The 19,607-nt window shown below is 44.1% G+C and overlaps 1 protein-coding gene across 10 annotated transcripts in view; it reads right to left on the reverse strand.

The window, feature by feature from the left end:
* The window catches only part of BOLL (boule RNA binding protein), a 1,385,263-nt gene that overhangs the window by 1,331,355 nt on the left and 34,301 nt on the right, over window positions 1-19,607 (reverse strand). Inside the window, exon 2 of one of the 10 annotated variants that reach the window (XM_078680445.1) lies at window positions 15,634-15,758. The exons of the other annotated variants lie outside the window; for them this stretch is intronic. Coding sequence (XP_078536571.1) covers window positions 15,634-15,666 — 33 coding nt within the window. The 5' untranslated portion in view covers window positions 15,667-15,758. The remainder of the gene's footprint in view (window positions 1-15,633; window positions 15,759-19,607) is intronic. 10 annotated transcript variants of the gene reach the window in all.

Below are 19,607 nucleotides of genomic sequence, written 5' to 3' on the forward strand. Positions count from 1 at the left end.
TCAAACCCCGCTTTTCCAGTATGTTAAGTACCCGCATCAATTTCTTTTCATGGTCTACTTGGTCTTTTCCCATCACAAGAATGTCATCCTGGAATAGAAGTAAATTTTTTATCCCTTTAAATATTTCTTGCATGAGCCTCTGAAAAAGCGCAGCCGCCGATGCCAATCCAAACGGTACCCTTTTGAATCGGTAACACCCAAATGGCGAAATGAAGGTTGTTTGAGGTCTACTATCCGGGTGCAAGGGTACCTGGTGGTATGCGGCTGCCAGGTCAATTGTGGAAAATACCCTCATACCTTTTGTGAGTGTCTACATTTCATTTATTTTTGGTAGTGGGTATTGATCAACTAAGATATTTTTGTTAAGGTCGCGCAAGTCCATGCACAATCTCAGTTTGCCATTGGGTTTACGCGCTACGACCAAAGGTGCAACCCACTCAGATGATTCCGTGGCTTCTATTATGTCTGCTTCCAGTACATCACCAATCTGTCTTTTCACTTCTTCTCTTAGTGACATAGGAATGTGTCTCACCTTGTGTATGCAAGGAATTGCATTCTCTTTTAGTTTTATTTTATGTTGGAACCCTTTTAACTTCCCAATAGTTCCACTGAATACTTTACTTTATTTTATTTTGTTTTTCTACTTGTATTACCATCACAGGTTCTGAACTGTTAGGATTTAGAGTTATCCCTAATTTTCCCTGATCTTTCCATCCCAGTACAGAAGGACCTTTTGCTGAAACGTATAACTTGCTCCTGGTACTTCTGCCCTTGAAATCGAATTCCAGCTCTCTGCATCCAACCAAATCAATGATTTCTCCTGTGTATGTTTTTAGTGTTATGTCGGCTTCCTTTAACTCATTGCCTAGTTTTTCTGCAAATTTACTCTTCCATACTTTCTTGTTAACAATAGTACAAGGTAATCCTGAATCAGCAACTATATCTATGTCAACTCCTCCTATCGTGATGACACACTTTGGTTTTCTCTTTTCATTCTCTCCCTCCTTATCATTGGTATCTCCATCTGTTATGTTGAGCACACATAGGTTGTATTCAGACTCATCTGATGATTCTGATTCTTCTGCCTCATTCTCTTCTACATATCTCACTTTTCCCTTAACTTTCCTGTAGCACACTTTTTGAAAATGACCAATCAGTCCACATTGGGTACATTTACTGTTCCTTGCCGGACATTTCCAATTATCTGCCAAGTGTCTGTTGCTTCCACAACGGAAACATTTTAGATCCTTGGAATTTCTATTTTCACTTTTTGTTTCCTTTTCTTCCTCATTTCTATTTTTTCTTACGATGTGTTTCTTTTTTCCACAGCTTATTTTAGCTACCATTCCAGTTTCCTCCTGTTTATTCTTATCCTCTTTTAACACTGCTTTTGCATAACGACCAGTCAATTCTTTTTTCTTTACTATTTCAATTACTTCTTGGAGTGGTTTCTCTCCCTTGGCCCATAATGCGTCCTGTATGTTGGGATTAGCTGCACACATTACTATTTGGTCTCTTATCAAGTCGTCATGCATGTTTTCAAATTTGCATGTAAGTGCTACATTTTTTAAAGCAGAAACGTAGTCCTCTATACTTTCTTCTTTTCCTTGTTTACGCCTATAAAATGTATACCTGTTAACTGCTACACATACAGTTGGCTTATAATAATTGTCTAAGTCTTCCATAGCATTAGTAAACATATTTCCTTCATCTACTCCTAGTGCTTTCTTAGTAATGCTTTTGTACACCTTCAGACCACCAGCCCCTAAACAGTGCAGCAGAATTTTTCTTTTCCTCAGCAGGTAAAGGTTCTTCAGGCTTATCAAATGTCGTTATATAGTTATTAAAGAATCCCCTCCATTCCTCCCACTTTATTTCTGGTTCCCCTTTTCCTGTTAGAAATGTTTGGGGGGTGGTTAATTGTAAATGTTGCCTGTAGCCATGTTGAATAAATATAAGAATGTTTCCTTTACAATATCTTTGCAATATTTTCTTTAGGACTTATGTTCTTGTATTGTTTTTTCAGTTTTACTTCCTGTTCAATATTGTTTAATCATACGATTTCCAATGAAACTCATTACTTTTATTCTCACTGTAAATATTGCTCGCTGGTGCTTTATTTATATATCTTCTTCACTTCTAAATAAGCGCTACTGGTGCTTCATTAGCTAATTCTTTTCATTCAAAATCATCCGCGAGTTTCCTTTGCCTATCAGAAACGTCTAGAGCGGTAACTTCCTCATTCAATATGGCCCCAGACGCATATTACGTCATCACGTCGCCTCCAGGAAGTGCGCTGTTGATCTGAGGAGAATACTGCCTCACACGCTTTCCCGCATTGATGCAAGTCAACTCCAAAAGACGCTACCGGGGAAATCACAGTGCTCCCTTCGCCGGTCACTCTTCCTCCACTCAGCATACGAGGCTCACCTTTAAATCCGCGCAGACGCCACCGATCGTCAAACTTAAGGTACTTAATTTCTTGTAATTCCTCAAAATCACCCAAAGTTCTGTCTGTAGCCGCCAAGACTTGCGGAGACTGTGCTGTTTTCATAAATTCTTCGTGTATTCCCATACACTTTTCACGATGCCATCACGCTGCATTCAACTTCACTTTTACTCTTTCCTCGTGTCGTGGGTTCTTCAGTGTGTCGTCACTCGTCGCCAATATTGTTAAGAAAATGATCACGCCTTGTGTTTTTAAAGCGTAACTTTATTCTCTGTCAAAACGACACACCGGTGAAAGAGGCAGCGCTCCGGTCACCAGCTCACAACACTGACAGCAGCAACTGTCACCAATAACTGTCATACCAACTGTCAGCTGGCATAGGAGAATGCCAGCTGACGTCACGCATGCAAATGCAAATGCAAATGCAAAGGGGGTCGCGCGGCAGGTGCAGGGGAAAAGATAACCAACAAAACACATACCCAAAAATTACAAACAAACTATTACATTTTAAATACGTACATAGAGTTTACATCACCCCTGTGCTGCTCGTGAAGATGGATCGCAGCAGGCCAGACACCTGTCAGAGATGCGCATTTGGACTTCATCAATCTAGCTTGGAATTGCCCGGCAGTTCTAACCTTCTGAAAGGCGGTGATCGGACATCTAGAGCTTATGGTCGAGTATGAACTCGCGCCCTCGCCACTGCTCGCCCTATTGGGTTATGTTCTCCCACTGGGGACTGGAGTCAGACGTTTCACTGCCACTGCATTACTCTTGGCTAAAAGACAAGTCTCTTAACACTAGGACGACACTGCGCCACCGCAGGTGAAAGCCTGGCTTTGGGATAGGATGTATTGTAACATCACCTGAAGAACCGGGTTATTTAAGACCCAGCGGCGCCAGGGGCACGCCCAAAGTCTTCGGGTTCACCTGTCTTAGAATACAGAGACACGGGACTCTTCGTGGTGGCGTCAAAGATCGAATTTATTGACTGCAGCCAGTAACAGAAGTCCTAGAAATCATCACAGTATGAGTTCTCAGGAGACTGCTCAATTTTACAAAGCAAGTCATCCCTTTTTATGCCAAAAATCACATTCCAGACAAATACCTAACATTTACAAATTGTCCAATCACATGTATCCACACCAGAGGTATCGCATGACAGTAAAACCCACTTTTCAGCTGCCCAGCCCATGATCAATCATCGGTCAAACCCAACATTCTTCTTTAGACAGGTCGAACAAACCCATAATAAAAAAAGGCACAACCCAATCATAAATAGACCATAAAGAAAGGAGCAGAAACAGGTGAGAGTAGGAAAAGGCATATTTGTGTGCAGTAAACGTTTAGGATGTCCTGTGCTCTGATCCTTAATTTTGATCAGCTAAAGGGCAGGAACTGGTTTAACAAGGTCAGCTTCAGGCAACAGGGTCAGTTCACTCAGGTCAAACAGGAGTCAGCACAAACTCGAGCTAGGGTGTACATGTCCTTAAAAAGACTAGTTCAGCCACAGTCATCGGCCTATGTGAGGGCAACCACAAAATGGCTGCCATACACAAAATGGAACCCAAGGGTTCAGAACGAAATCCTTAAATACGTAGTGAATCCATCGGTCTAACATGATGAAAACACTGGTACATGCCGCACTAACTAATTACGGTTCGCTAATATCAAATTCGTAACGAAACCATGACCTTTATGGAACAGGTTCAGAATTCACGGAACCTCAGACCCTCCTTTTGCCCTTACATAGGCAATAACCTAAACTCACGTCAATCTGAGTCCAGGTCTATATTCATCAGATCATCAAGATGTTGCTGGAGCATAATCCTATTACTTAGTACCTCTCTTGGGACAGGTCTCCTTGCATACGTAGTAGCACAGAGGCCACATATAGCAGGAGCGCACTGCACACAAAGACAGAACAGGAAAAGAATCGCTAAAGCCATCCCAATGATCATCAGGATCTTCCATCCCCAAGTGGATAACAATCCCCAAAACCATCCCATCAACGAAAAATCTCCTTCGTCCAGGTGTACAGACTCGGAGATCTTATGTAGCTTGGAAATGGCCTGGTACACTGTAGGAGCATTGTCTGGAATAAAAATGCAGCAGCTTGATTGAATCAATTTACATACCCCTCCTCTGTCTGCAAGTATGACGTCTAACGCAACTCGATTCTGCAACGTCATAAGACGATCCGATTGGAGCTCAGCAGTCAAATTACTAAGGGCACCGGCAGTCTCAACTATGGTGGACTCAACCACTCTCGTCAATTGCCGTATGTTCCTACTATTAACCATAGGTCCGCAAAACGGCAGGAAACCCTTAAGAAAATCTCCCAATTCTTGTCCTGAAGTATCTTCCTTACTGAAGACACCTCTAACTACACTAGTTCTGTGGTAATCTGCCGCTGCAGTATACGTAGGAGGCAACAAGTAACCAACATAACATGTGCCCGAAAAATCAGGGGGTAACCATGTATATGCTCTGTCGTAACAAACAAAATACGTGCCCTTAGCTGCCAAAAACGGCGGGGAAGATTGAGACGTAAAAACGTACGTCTGAGTACAAACGCTCTTCCCCAACTGAGCTTTCGGATTCCTGCCATTACCTTGCAGACAAAAATTACCTCTGTGGGGTACGATCCAAATCGGAGAGGACTTCTTTTGTTTCTGCTTTTCACTCAGACTAATACTGTATCCAGTTGCATTCCAACCGACATATGCCATTAGCTCATCTCTGGGAATAGTTCTATAAGTGTCGATCTCTCTACTCATATTCAGAACTCCTTTCACCAAAGCTTGATTACTTGTGTTTTTTCTTACAGAACGCGGAGGATAAACCTCAAGGGCATAAAGAAACATAGTCTGAAAAGCCCACAAAGAACCATTCTGACTAAACGGTAAAATCAAATAGGGAACACCTCTATCCGTAGTATGCGGCATAAGACCGCACACCCAGCAATTAGTGATGTTCACCACCAACTGATGTTGATGCAGTAACTGTATGAACGAGTTGTTTACAAATTCTGACCTTCTAATCTGTTCGTGTTCAGGTAAGACATGAAAGGAATGCAAAGAAGTAGTAGTCGGTAAAGTCGTAGGTTGGGAAATGGGTGCAGAAATCAGTTGAAGAGAATATACAATCCAACCCACCAAAGCTAATGTCATGCTAAAAAACATCAAAATACATGTGATCAGAAAACATTTGCTATGCATAATTCTACACAGTTTCTTCTTAAAGTTAATTTTCTCAACAGTTCTCTCAATCTCAAAAAACTCCATCCTCTAACCGATGCTGTTCACGGTGGTTGTTTTTCTTCTGCTAAAGAATGCTTCTGTCAGCCCAGGGAACTCCCTTAGACCAACCAGAACCGTCGACCTTGCGTCTTTGGCTGCACTCCCTAGTCTTTACACCGTGCCCCTACAGCTGAACCCGGATGGTGGTTCACAAAAATATACCAAAAAAGTTTCTTGGCTGAGAGAGTTCAGTTCCCAAAAATCAAAAAGGAATTATTCACTTTATTAGTTCATTGTCCCTAGGTCGTAGATTATAACGGTCTTTTCCAGGCTTCGTTTGACTTTGGAATAATAGTTCAGGTTCAGTAGTGTCCAATCTTAGAGACAAAGGCACAGCTTCTTGCAGAACATCATCATCTTCTTTCCCGGTACCTCTCAATACCAACTCAGCATCGCTAAACGGTGCAAACTTCGGCACCCTTTCAGTCTCGGAATCTGCAATACCTTCACGGACCCACTGGTCGTACGGCAGAGTTAACGGTGCTCTCTTACAATGTACGCCGTGGATCCAGTTCTTTTTCCCGAAAACTTTCACTGAGGTACTCGTAGACAACAAGACTTGGTGTGGGCCGGTCCAGCGGGGCTGATCATTCTTGGTTCGCTGAAAGTTCTTCACCAAAATCCAGTCACCAGGATTGAGGGTGTGATCTGGATCCACAGAAGCTGGCGGGAATTTATCATGAACCTGTTGATGCAAGACACGTAATTTAGTCGTTAAGTCATACAAGTAGTCCACTAGCATAGGATAATCGCTGTCACTGAACTTCGTTGGCCTCGGCACTCCCCACACATTTGCCGGACGGCCAAAAACTAGCTCATAGGGACTAAGGCCTATTCGGGAATGTACTGTAGTTCTAGTTGACAAAAGTGCCAACGGTAAAGCATCGGGCCATTGGAGACCAGTGCTCGCTTGAATCTTGGCCAGTTTCAGCTTTAGGGTGCCATTATAGCATTCCACTAAACCAGCCGATTGGGGATGATTCGCAGCGTGAAACTTCTGACGAATTCCCAACCCTTCACACACTCTTTTCATCACCTTCCCCACGAATTCACTTCCATTATCACTCCATATCATCCTTGGCAATCCAAATCTAGGGAAATATTCTTTGACCAGGACTTTGGCAGTGGACGAGGCAGTATTATCTTTTAGGGGGTATGCTTCTACCCATCTAGAAAAGGCACAAACAACTACAAGGACGTACTTTAAACTATTGCACCTTTCCATGTGGATGAAATCCAATTGCAAAACCTCGAACGGATACGTCGGAGGCGCAAAATGACCAGCTGGAGTTGGAGTTCCCTTGCCAGGATTATACATCAAACACACCATGCAATTCTTGACCACATTCTCCGCACATTTGGGAATTCCAGCATTCTGCCATACTGGAGCCAACAACTTACAAATCCCTTTCACACTAATGTGAGACAAACCATGTGCCATCGTAACCACTGCAAGCACATACGCATCTGGCAACATCCATCTTTGGTGTTCTGACAATTCAACCCAACAGCCAGTCGAATCCAATCTACCCGTAGTTTCTCTCCAAACATTCTTCTCACTTTCAGTAGCTTCAGCCTGTATTGATTTCACACTCTCAATCGTATCTTTGCACATTCCAACATCACCAATCCATCTCGCAGGGCCTGCAACATACATTCGGCTCATCAGATTTCTTGCTGTGTCTTTCGCAACTTCATCCGTAAACGCATTACCACGGCCAACATCATCTGTAACCTTCCGATGAGCACTACACTTCACAATCGCAACTTGTTTTGGCAAAGTAAGTGATTCAAGAAGCTCATTCACCAACTGTCCATGCTGAATCTTAGTCCCATGGGATGTCAAGAATCCCCTTTCTTTCCACAAGCGTCCAAAACTATGAGCAACACCAAACGCGTACTGGCTATCGGTATACACATTCACTCTCTTTCCTTCAGACAAAACACACGCTCTCGTTAATGCAATCAATTCCGCTGCTTGTGCTGAATTATAGCTCACTCGTGCAGTCTCAACAACTGTGCTTAATGTCGTGACGGCATATGCTGCAGTCGTATAACCATTCGGAAGCTTGTAGCATGAACCATCAACCCATAACGTACCATCAGGATCCGGAACAGGAGAATCTTTCAGTCAATCCCACCCTTCGTCTCCTCTTCCGTCCTCAAAAAACAATCATGGTGTTCCTGACCATCTGTATCCACAGACGTCGGCAACAATGTTGCTGGATTCAATACATTGCATCGCTTGATATGCACATGACTAGCCAAAAGTGTCAACTCATAACCCGACAACCTCGCACTAGTAAGGTGCTGAGTCTTGGTACGATTTAACAAGGTATCCACTGCATGTGGAACCATCACAATCAACGTATTATCCATCACCAGTCCACTGCATGTGGAACCATCACAATCAACGTATTATCCATCACCAGTCCAGCAGACTGTCGGATAGAAACAGCCGCTGCCGTGTAGCTCTCAAGCAACTCGGCAACGCTCTAGCTACCGGATCTAAAGTTGACGAGAAATACGCACATGGACGCTGCTTATCACCAAATTGTTGAGTCAAAACTGACAATGCACAACCCTCTCTCTCGTGGACGTACAGTGTAAAAGGCTTACTGTAGTCAGGAGTACCCAACACAGGAGCAGAACACAACACATCACGCAACTATTATTCTCAAATAATGTTTCTCAATGAGTCTTGAGAGTTTGAAGACAAAGGCCCAAAAGCTCTAGAAAAGAAAAACTTTTCAGGCAATCATCAGACCAAGAAAGAGGATTCGGTGTATCCTTACAAGTCGATGCCAATAGAGGTTTTGCCAATAGAGAGTAATTTGGAATCCACTGTCTACAATACGACGTGATACCCAAGAAAACACGCACTTCTCTCTGCGTACTTGGCACAGTCATTCGAGCAATCGCTTGAATTCGTTCTGGGGTCAACCTTCTTCCCTCCTTTGACAAGAGATGAACTAAGGAGGTCACTTCTTGGCAACAATACTGCAACTTAGAAGGTGACACTTTATGATGCAAGTCCGACAAATGTCGCAACAAAGAAATAGTTGCTTCTTTACAAGTTTCCTCATCATCAGCAGCCACTAATAAATCGTCAACATACTGAATAAGAGCAGTACCAGCAGGCAACACAAGAGTATCAAGCTGAGTCTTCAAAGCCTGGCTATAAATAGAAGGACTTTCGCAATAGCCTTGGGGAGCTCTCTTAAACCGGAAGCTTCGGCCTCCTAAAGAGAAGCCAAAAATATCTCTACTTTCCTTGGCAATTGGAATGCTGAAAAAAGCATTCTTCAGATCTATAACCGAAAACCAGGCAGCTGAAGCAGGAATCAAAGTCAACAAAGCAGTAATATCCGGAACAACTAGAAACTGTGGCACGACAATCTTGTTAACCTCTCTAAGATCGATCACAAACCTATAAACAGGTGGCTGAGTAGAGTCAGTGCGCTTCAGGACAGGCAAAACGGGACTGTTACACACATTACCTCTCGTTTCTTCAATCACATCTTTCTCAATCAAATCATAGATGATCGCTAAAAGCGCTCTTTCACCATCGCTAGAAATCCTATATTGGGGGATGCGCGGCAATTTAACATTTCGCTTTAAGCGTTACAACGTAAGGTGGAATCTCCAAAAGACCCACATCATTAGGACCAGTAGCCCAAAGAGTATCAGGGAGAGAACGCAATTCCGGCGGAAGCCGATCTTTAGACAAATACATCGGAGAGATCACTTTCTTACCCAATGTAAGCTGTACTCTTGAAGGAGAACAACGTAATGTTGCATGCAACCTTTTTAACAAATCCAAACCCAACAAATTTTCACCACAACCTGTCGTTAAAATGAGAGGTGCTTCCAACTCACAAGGCCCTATCGAAAGAGACAAGGGACTAGAAACTGGGTTACGAACTGGTGCACCAGAGAATCCTTCTGAAACATTAGTTAAGCCAGACAAAGGTGCACCAGGGAGTTTAGAGTGCATGATAGAACTCTTCGCTGCACCAGTATCCAAAAGAAAAGGCTCTACCACACCTGATGTGGCTACTGCAACATAAGGCCCACTCTGATCTACTGGAACCGACACTGCTCCCTCTCTTTGTCCATGGCTGTCCTAGCAATCATTATAATCAGCATTCTCACTCTCAACATAATAGTCATCAGCATAGTACTGAGTCGACTGACCAGATGCAATTTTCTGTTGATCAAAGCAATTCATAGAATTTTGTGGGGGAAAGGAACGTTTGTTCTGAGGAAACGCACCACGTCCTCTACCTCTTGACGCTTGCTGAAAACCACCACGGCCTCCTGGGCCCGGCATACCACTCGCACGTTGTCGTAAAACAGGGCACTCATTTTTATAATGACCTTCCTCCCTACAGTACGCACACTAATTCAAACCCAAGGGGGTCTTGGAGGAAAATACCCAGTGTTCTGTTGCGATCTCTGAAACTGTGGAGGTTGCTTAAACTGTGGGCGTTGCTGTGACTCTTGCTGATTCGAGCGAGGCGGATACGCCTGCTGCAAAAGAACCTTTGTCTTTAAGTCTTTTGTCTTTTTCTTTCTCGTCCTTATCCCTATTCTCATAGTACTGTGCAGTCGCCAATATCTGGGCCGACGATGAAACAGCCCAAGAACTTTCAGAATCTTTCAACTTATTAGAAAGTTCAGGGAGCAAATTAAAGACAAATTTGTCCACAAATCTTTGCCCACCTTCCGTACTCATGTCCTGACCACTATGATCTATAAATGTTTCTTCAAACCTAGTGAAGAAATCAGATACACTTTCATCTTTCTTCTGCTTACATGCTGCTAACTTATCCCAATTCACTCGTAAAGCAGGCATCATCGTCTTCATGAAATTAATAATTCTGCCAGGTAGATCTGCCACTAGAGCTTCAGGTTTAGCCCCACCAACCTGTCTAGCGTCCGCAGCAGCAATACTGAGCCATGAGTCACCTAATTCAACTGCATGATCCTCATGACGAATCTTTGCCCATAGAGGTTGAGGTACTACATTACCCAACAGCATATCCATGTCGGCTAAATTCATGATGCATGCGTCAACTGTCTGAGACAATTCTTTGTAATAGCCAGCTGGATTCTTACGGGGATCAGGTAAAGACTGTTTAAGGGCCAAAACCTCTACTCTCTTCCATGGCACATGTATCCATACTCTCTGAAAATGTGCTGGTATAGCTGGGGGAACATTATTCGCACCAGCAGCTACCTCATCGCACCATACTGGAGGAACTTCTCTCATCGGATACTGTCTCACTTTCCTCCTAACTGCGGAATCAGGCTCAAACAAGGGAAATCGTTTCTAAACGCAAGTACCATCGCAACTGCATTCTCAATTCCGGGACCCACTATCGTCCCTTTCGCAAACTCAGACTGGACATTTAGCAATTCTACAGGGACTGAACCCAAATCATTATCTTCCCATTCCTCACGAAGGAAAGTACACATAACTTCAAAAACATACCTTTGCTTGGGTGCTTCCCACTGCTGGAAAACATCCATAACTGACTCTAAATTATACCTCGAAACATTTGAAACCCATCTGCGAGCCAAGAGATCTAACACCGCCCGTTCTTCGGGACCAGGTAGCTGACTACGCATTTGCTTACGTGCAGAAACAGGGGTCATACTCAATGACCCAAAGAAAGGAGACAAGAGACCAGTAACAGTATCAGTCATTCGTTGTCGAGCAGAAGGAGAAGCTGTCATAAGGACAGGAGACAAAATATTTTGAGGTGATAGAAGCGTAGGGTTAGTAGCAAGAGAAGTTGAAGGTACAGGAGAATAAGGCAAAGTAGTTCCTGACAAAACCGATAGCAAAGTCGGCGGCCCCAGAGGAGGCTGCGCCGTAGGAGGAAGAACCAGCTGAGGAGGAGCCGGTGGCGGAACAACAACAAGAGGTTGTGCAACTGGAGGTTGCGGAGGTGCCGTAGCACTCTGTGCATAAGGGGGTGGTAGTCTCAACAAATGTGACATCAAAGGATCCTTCGCAGGGTCCTTCGTTACATTCTCAAGAAGAGATGGCAAAGCTGGATAACATTTATCAATAGCCATATTATGTTGCCTATCTGACACCTCAACTGCTTTATCTTCTTCATCCTCTTTAAACTGCCTAGCAGCTTGCATTAATCGACAACCCCTTTTCTCTCTTATCTCTTTTAGCTTGTTTAATTTCTCGTTGTCTGGCTTCTTTACGCCAAAGGCGAAAGGAGTCAAACATTGCCGGCCGGGCTTTCTTTTTAAACAATTTTGTTTCTAGATTATCTAAAATCTCAGTATCGAAACTACCATGTTGGGGCCATCGTAAAACCCCATCTTTCCTAGTGTAACGGACCCATACTTCATTAAACGAAATGGGGCCCACGCCGTGTTTAGAATAGAGCTCATAAGTTGGAGTTCCAACTGGAGGTATCGGACATGAATCCTCCAATCGGGAATCCCTGTTACAACCACAACAAAATATCCTCCTCATTTTGCTAAGACCAGGCATCTTCGCTCACTAATCTAGCTTCAAACTTCAAGGGATTATCTACAACGATAGTCTCGCAAATATACGAGTCCCTCGGCTTTGGAAATTGCAATTTTCAAATCAAAACTAAGGACCAAACAAACTAAGAACCAAAAACTAAGGACTGGGAGCGACCCACTTATACTTAACTGAGGTATCAGTCACGCCACCAGAAGACCCGTCTATCGTCTCGCCGTACAAAGCATCACAAATGGGTCCAAGACAGGGCGACAGTCAGGGCAGCAGTCCTTAGTAGCCGTCAGGAAAGCGGGAAGCCTCGCAGAAAAGACCTTCAGTCCACGTTCGACATGCCGGGGTCGATGAAGTGGTGGCCGTCCTCCAGAATTTCCTCACGAAGCTCCTCACGATCTTCAGGCTTGGACCGGTACCGCTGAAGTCGCTTTATTTCGGGCACCAACTGAAGAACCGGGTTATTTAAGACCCAGCGGCGCCAGGGGCACGCCCAAAGTCTTCGGGTTCACCTGTCTTAGAATACAGAGACACGGGACTCTTCGTGGTGGCGTCAAATATCGAATTTATTGACTGCAGCCAGTAACAGAAGTCCTAGAAATCATCACGGTATGAGTTCTCAGGAGACTGCTCAATTTTACAAAGCAAGTCATCCCTTTTTATGCCAAAAATCACATTCCAGACAAATACCTAACATTTACAAATTGTCCAATCACATGTATCCACACCAGAGGTATCGCATGACAGTAAAACCCACTTTTCAGTTGCCCAGCCCATGATCAATCATTGGTCAAACCCAACATTCTTCTTTAGACAGGTCGAACGAACCCATAATAAAAAAAGGCACAACCCAATCATAAATAGACCAGAAAGAAAGGAGCAGAAACAGGTGAGAGTAGGATAAGGCATATTTGTGTGCAGTAAAAGTTTATGATGTCCTGTGCTCTGATCCTTAATCTTGATCAGCAGAACTGGTTTAACAAGGTCAGCTTCAGGCAACAGGGTCAGTTCACTCAGGTCAAACAGGAGTCAGCACAAACTCGAGCTAGGGTGTACATGTCCTTAAAAAGACTAGTTCAGCCACAGTCATCGGCCTATGTGAGGGCAACCACAAAATGGCTCCCATACACAAAATGGAACCCAAGGGTTCAGAACGAAATCCTTAAATACGTAGTGAATCCATCGGTCTAACATGATGAAAACACTGGTACTTGCCGCACTAACTAATTACGGTTCGCTAATATCAAATTCGTAACGAAACCATGACCTTTAAGGAACAGGTTCAGAATTCACGGAACCTCACACCAGTGATATTTATGCTTCCCTGTTGTCTCCCGCCTCCTGCCCTAAAAATATTTGCAAACACTCCGCTCTTATTTACAGCTCCACCCTGAGCTTACGGATTGAGGGGTCCACTTTGTAAGTAGTAACTACTGTGGCAGCTAACCGATAGTATGATATTAAGTGCTTCAGATATTGTATGTACCTGCAAGGTTGTTTAAATGTTTTTGTTTTACTTGACATCACTCTTATCCTCAGGCACTGCCATTATGGACTGTGAATATGCAGGACTACAATCGTTGAAACAGTGATGTATATACTCTGGCGCTGTGACTATTGTACGTACTTGAAAAATCCAATAAAACCGGTTTTAAAAAAAAACGAAAATGTGTGGGTGTGGTAGGTTTCCGTAGATGGCCGCCGAGCTTGGGCCGAAAAAACAGGTGCCCCCCCCTTGCAAAACCAGGCCGTTTGTGATAGGTCATTTTTATGTCTCCACAATAAGTTTTGGGCCTTTGCCGGTCGCGGGCACTTGGCCCACCCACACGAGGGAGGTACCATTTTTATATGGAGAGCTGAGAGAACACTGGGTAGTAGGAAATGTGTGTCAGCACGGCGATCCCACAACTTTCCCAGACAGACATTTGAGAAAAAAAATGATTTTTTCCAGATAAATTTGAGGTTTGCAAGGGATTCTGGGTAGGAAAACTTTGGGGGATCCATGCAAGGCATACCTCACTGGACTCCCCAGGTTGTCTAGTTTTCAGAAATATGTGAGTGTTGTAGGTTTTCCTAGATGGAAGCTGAGCCCGGGGACAAAAACCCAGGTTCCTACCCTTGCAAAACCAGGTCGTTTTGCGCTTGGTAATTTTGATGTCTTCACAATAAGCTTTGTGCACTTCCCTGAGCGGCACTTGGCCCACCCACAGGAGTGAGGTACCATTTTTATCTGGAGACCTAGAGGAATGCTGGGTGGTAGGAAATGTGTACCAGTCCGGTGATCCCACAACTTAGGAAAATGTTGGAAGATCCACGCAAGCCAAACCTCCCTAGACTCCTTTGGGTGTCTAGTTTTCAGAAATGTATGGGTTTGGTAGGTTTCCCTAGATGGCTAGTGAGCCCGGGACCAAAAACGCAGGTGACCTCCTTGAAAAACAAGGTTGTTTTGTGACAGATAAGTGGGTACTTGTGTGTTTGGTCCCAGGTTTGCAGACATCTAGGAGAACCTAAAAAACCCAGACATTTCTGAAAACTAGACACCCGTGGGAGTCCAGGTATGTGTGGCTTGCGTTGATCCCTCAATATTTTCCTTCCAAGAATCCAATGCAAACCTCAAATTTTGCTATGAAGTCAAATTTTTCTCCAATATCTGTGGGGGAACATAGTTTGAGGTTTGCAAGGGATTCTGGGTAACAGAACCTGGTGAGAGCCACACGAGTCGACCCATCCTGGATTCCCCTGGGTGTCTAGTTTTAAAAAAAATGTATAGGTTTGCTAGGTTTCCCTATGTGCTGGTTGAGCTAGGGTTCAAAATCCATAGCTAGGCACTGCAGTGTATAGACGTTGCGTTTTGGGCCGTTTCCGGTCGCTGGTACTAGGCTTACCCACACAAGTGAGGTACCATTTTTATCAAGAGACGAAGGGGAACACAGAATTGAAGAGTAAGTGTTATTATCTATTGACTTTCTATGCATTTCTGCCTTGCAAATGTAAGAATGTGTAAAAGAGAAATCACTTTGAAAACTGTCCTATAATTCCAGGGATGTGGAATTCCTATAGCCCGAAGCCCAGGACATATTGTTTGGGGTCAAGGGCAACAAGTTTTAATGTGTATTTTGTCCTTGGGACACGTATGCCCAACCCCCTGCAGCACAAACCCTTTGGCTGCCAGTTTGCAGTAGCACATTAAGGGCCAGGGAAGAGCACTGCCTGAAGTTAAGTTATTATTTGTGTGCCTAGGTTAATGCTGTTCAAACTTGTATTTATGGTACATTAATTGAAAACCTTTATAATTAGGGTGAGCGCTCTACGTAAATGTAAGTTCTGACTGCACTACGGACAGTGGTTACAGTATAAAAATGTGTACTCACGGTTTCAAAGTTTAGCAATATGAGGCTGTGCATAATTCTCCCAGAATGCTCTCTGATTAGATGCAAATATTTTCAGAAGCTTGAGAGCAAGACTAATGACTCTTTGCTTTCAATATAAAATGTTCCTAAAAAAATGAAATTTGGAAAATAAAAAGGTTTGCTTAACTACTGTGAAATTTCAGGTACCGTTTCTTTGCAGCATCATTTAGTACAATGTGTTGATGCATGCTAGTATTTCGCAAAAATGTTCATATTGGAAAATTAGTGTAGCCAGTTTCAATAAGATTATGAGAAACAAAAATAAACAAGCACTGGCAAAGCCAGTAGGTCTGAAATTAGTGGTCAGCTTTTTAGTTTTGCCAATACGTGACTTGTTTTGGCATGGTTTTTGTAAAGCCTTCTTGATGTGAGAGCTGACGGACCCTCACCATTATAACAAACATTGGCAAAAGCAAAAAAATGGTCTAAAAAAAGCACACACTGCCACATTAGTTACTGCCACTGAACAAAACTACTTTGTGTGCCAATATACTCCTTGTGAAAGAGCTTAATGCCGTCACTCACAGTGAAGCCAGCCGATACAGAGAGAGGGAGAGAGAATTTGAACAAACAACAAAGGTTGTGATTAACGCCAGACCAAATTACGGGCCCTATTATTAAAGAAAGTCTCAAAAGTGCACCCTGGGTATATGTCCTTGCATTAAGTGCAGCTATATGGCTTTCGTGAATTTACCAGAATGTATAGAAGTAGGGCAAGAAATGTAGTCATGGAAAATATTTGTGAACTGCAGTTTATCATGAGCAAAAATGTCTCCATATGGGCAAAGATTAGAGAAGAGTTTTTGAAAACCCTTAAAAACACCCTTAGTAGATTTGCACAGACTTAAAGGGCATTCCAACCCTGGAACTATTGCTTACCACTACCTTCAGTCCCAGTATGTAGATCTGCAGAAACGTGGCAACATAAAGGGATTGCTAGTATTCAAAAGCTACAATGGTATGAGCCCTGGCATAAGCAGAGAGGCTATACAAGAGCTCTTATATAATGATATTGCTGCCATAATTTGTCGCTGAACCACATGGGACCAAAGGGACAAGTGGATTTGTTACAGGACAAGTAGATTTATGAAGCAACTTGCCCCACGGACAAGTAGATATTTTAATAAAATCCACACCTCTGTAATTCACATGCTAGTATAGGTACCCACAAATTTCCGAGATGTGCAAATAACTACTGCTTCTAAACTCTATATTTTGTTCCCATTTGAGAAATACATAGGTGTACTTGATAGCTATTTTTCACTCCTTATATTTTACCAAATTAATTGCTCTATACCGGTACACAATGAAAAACAATTGCAAGACGTAGCTCAATTATTGGCTCTGGGTTCCTCGGGTTCTTGGTGAACCTACAAGTCCTATATATCCCCACAACCAGAAGGGTCCAGCGGATGTAACAGTATATTGCTTTAAAAAATCTGTCATACTTAGAAGTTACAGGTGAAGACCTTGGCACATATGGCTGATTTTTTCAAAACACGTTCAATATTTCTTACTTTCAACTGTTAGTTTCCATAAAACAAAACCTTGAACGATCTACACAAATGACCCCTTACGGAATTTAGAATGTCATCTACTTTTCAGAAATGTATAGCTTTACGGGATCCATTATTGCTTTCACACCCATTTCTACAACTAACTGGAAGGATGTTGAAAGCACAAAAAGTAGCAAAAATAGGTTATGTCCCAGTAAAATGCCAAAACTGTGTAGAAAATGTTAGTTTTATGATAAAGTTTCCTGACCTGCGTGCTCAGCTTGGCTCGAATGCTTGTAAGAAGATCATCTACTCCCCCCCCCAACTTATCATTAAAATTGAAAAAGACCTACAAACACAATATCCTCAAACGCTGGCCGGAATCTCTTATATCGGACACTTTTACTACTTCTAAGGGCACCGTGGTGACTGACCTCATTTTCGACACTAATAGAAGAGCCCAGTGGAGAAAGGCTCCATGAATACCAAGCTACTGGCCAAAACTCTGCATGGTTTCCGTGTAACCACGTTACCCTCCCCTGCCCTTAAGGCTGAGTTAACCATCTCCTTATATAAAAAATGGGAACATCCTTATTTAAGCCACGGACAGAAATCTCAAACACTTTGACATTATCTTCATGAGGATTAAAAAACACTCTTAACAACTTGATTGTTACCTCTATTCAGCACAATAACCTCACTGCTATACCTTCACCTTCTGCTTCATACACCTCTACTAACAACGCAGAGGACACTTTTAGTACGCACAACTCTAGCACTGACACACCGATTATTCCTACACTTGGCGCTGGGAGCCCCGATCCGAGTGCCTTCCACCCAGGGGTTGAGCCTTCTCCCCCTACTGACATCCAATGTTTGTCACAGGCCCTACACTCTGTGCGACCCGATAGCTCCAACATGATAAACGATTGTGCAGCGCGCCCCCTACACGTCCAACCATGATAACCCTCTCTCTTTTCCCCAGGATACAGAAACTCCACCTACAGAGCGTTAGACCTAGATGCTGGTCCATCCCCAAGTGACCCTTTGACACCTCTCTCCGTCTACGGTGCTTCTCTTATTACCAGTACTGAAACCAAAATGTCAGATACAAAGCCCTACCCTGGTTTGGCACAGCTCCCTCTGGCCTCATCTCTTGCTATCAGTCAATCCTTGGTTGCTGACAAATCCTCGCTCGAGCTGAATTCTAGTTCCTCTTGTAAATGCAGTAAGGGTTCTATTCTATCGTCCAGCTCCCTACAAACTCCAGGTTCCCACCCATCGTCTTCTACTGAGGCCGCCGAGGAGTATTTAAAAGGACCGTACCTAGAGTAGAAGTTCGCTGACCTCAAGCAGGATCTTCTAGGCGTCAAAGAGATCATGCAGTCCGTTCTACAGTTCTGCATGAAGATGGAGAAGATATGGAATCTACACCCTCCGCTTGTGAATATTCATTGCAACACACCTGGACTATGCGGGGCTGGGGAAGAAGAATCCTTTTCCAGATCCCAAATTAGTTCCAGATGGATCTCTACGCCCCTGCCCAACCAACTACAGACCTCGCAGGTTTCTTTCCCAGCTGATGGAGGAAGGCATCCACACTCTTGTAGTCTCATATAGTAGTTCGAGGTTTGTCGCCTCCTCTAACTACGTCAGAAACATCCCTGCCATTTCCCCTGACCGGGAACCTAAGGTGAACTCCAGATCGGTTAATAAGGAAAATCTGGGGGGCACTAGAGGGCGCACGGCAAGATGGCAGCACTTATGTGAGGCTCTGCCAGACTGAGACCAAATCCGTCAAATATCCGCTTCATCCAGCGTCTACTACCTAATATCTTGGTAGCGATCTATGCCCGATAACCTGCAGCGCTGATCTGAGCTGTTCCCGGACAGCGGCGCCCTTAAACTGCGTGAACTGGTGCCCTGTATCTCCCGCCGCGGGTTCCGACGCATGGTGACTGAAGCTGGCCTGTGTATGCCGGGGATCGCCTGGTGCCTGGCGCGATGAAGGAGGCCCATCGGCTGGTGGTGCTGTGCCCCGGAGGTGAAGGAAGAATAACGTGACTGCAGGAGCGGAGACGGAAGAGGTGTCGGCTGAGGGCTGCTGCTCTCGGCTCCGAGACTGTGCCGGCAGGCTGCGGTGGGCCTGCAGCTCTACCCAAGCTGGTTGCGGTGAGTGGGGCTGAGGCCTAGGGGAGGCCGGGGCTGCGGAGGCGGCGTGTGGCTGACCTGGGCCCGGCCGTGTAATCTGTGATTGGCGAGGGCGGAGTGTGGGCTCAAGCGGTTGGTTTGTGGCAGCTGGGAGATTGGAGCAGCTTCGGATGTTCACAGGCCAGTAAGCTCGGTGGCTAAGTAACCTCCGGGACGTGCAGGCCGAGAATCCCCGACATTGGCTGCTGAAGATTGCCGGGTTGCGCGCTGCTGAGGACAGCACTGGGA

This window comes from Lissotriton helveticus, chromosome 3_1 (genome assembly GCF_964261635.1).
Source record: "Lissotriton helveticus chromosome 3_1, aLisHel1.1, whole genome shotgun sequence".
Classification (NCBI taxonomy): Eukaryota; Metazoa; Chordata; class Amphibia; order Caudata; family Salamandridae; genus Lissotriton; species Lissotriton helveticus.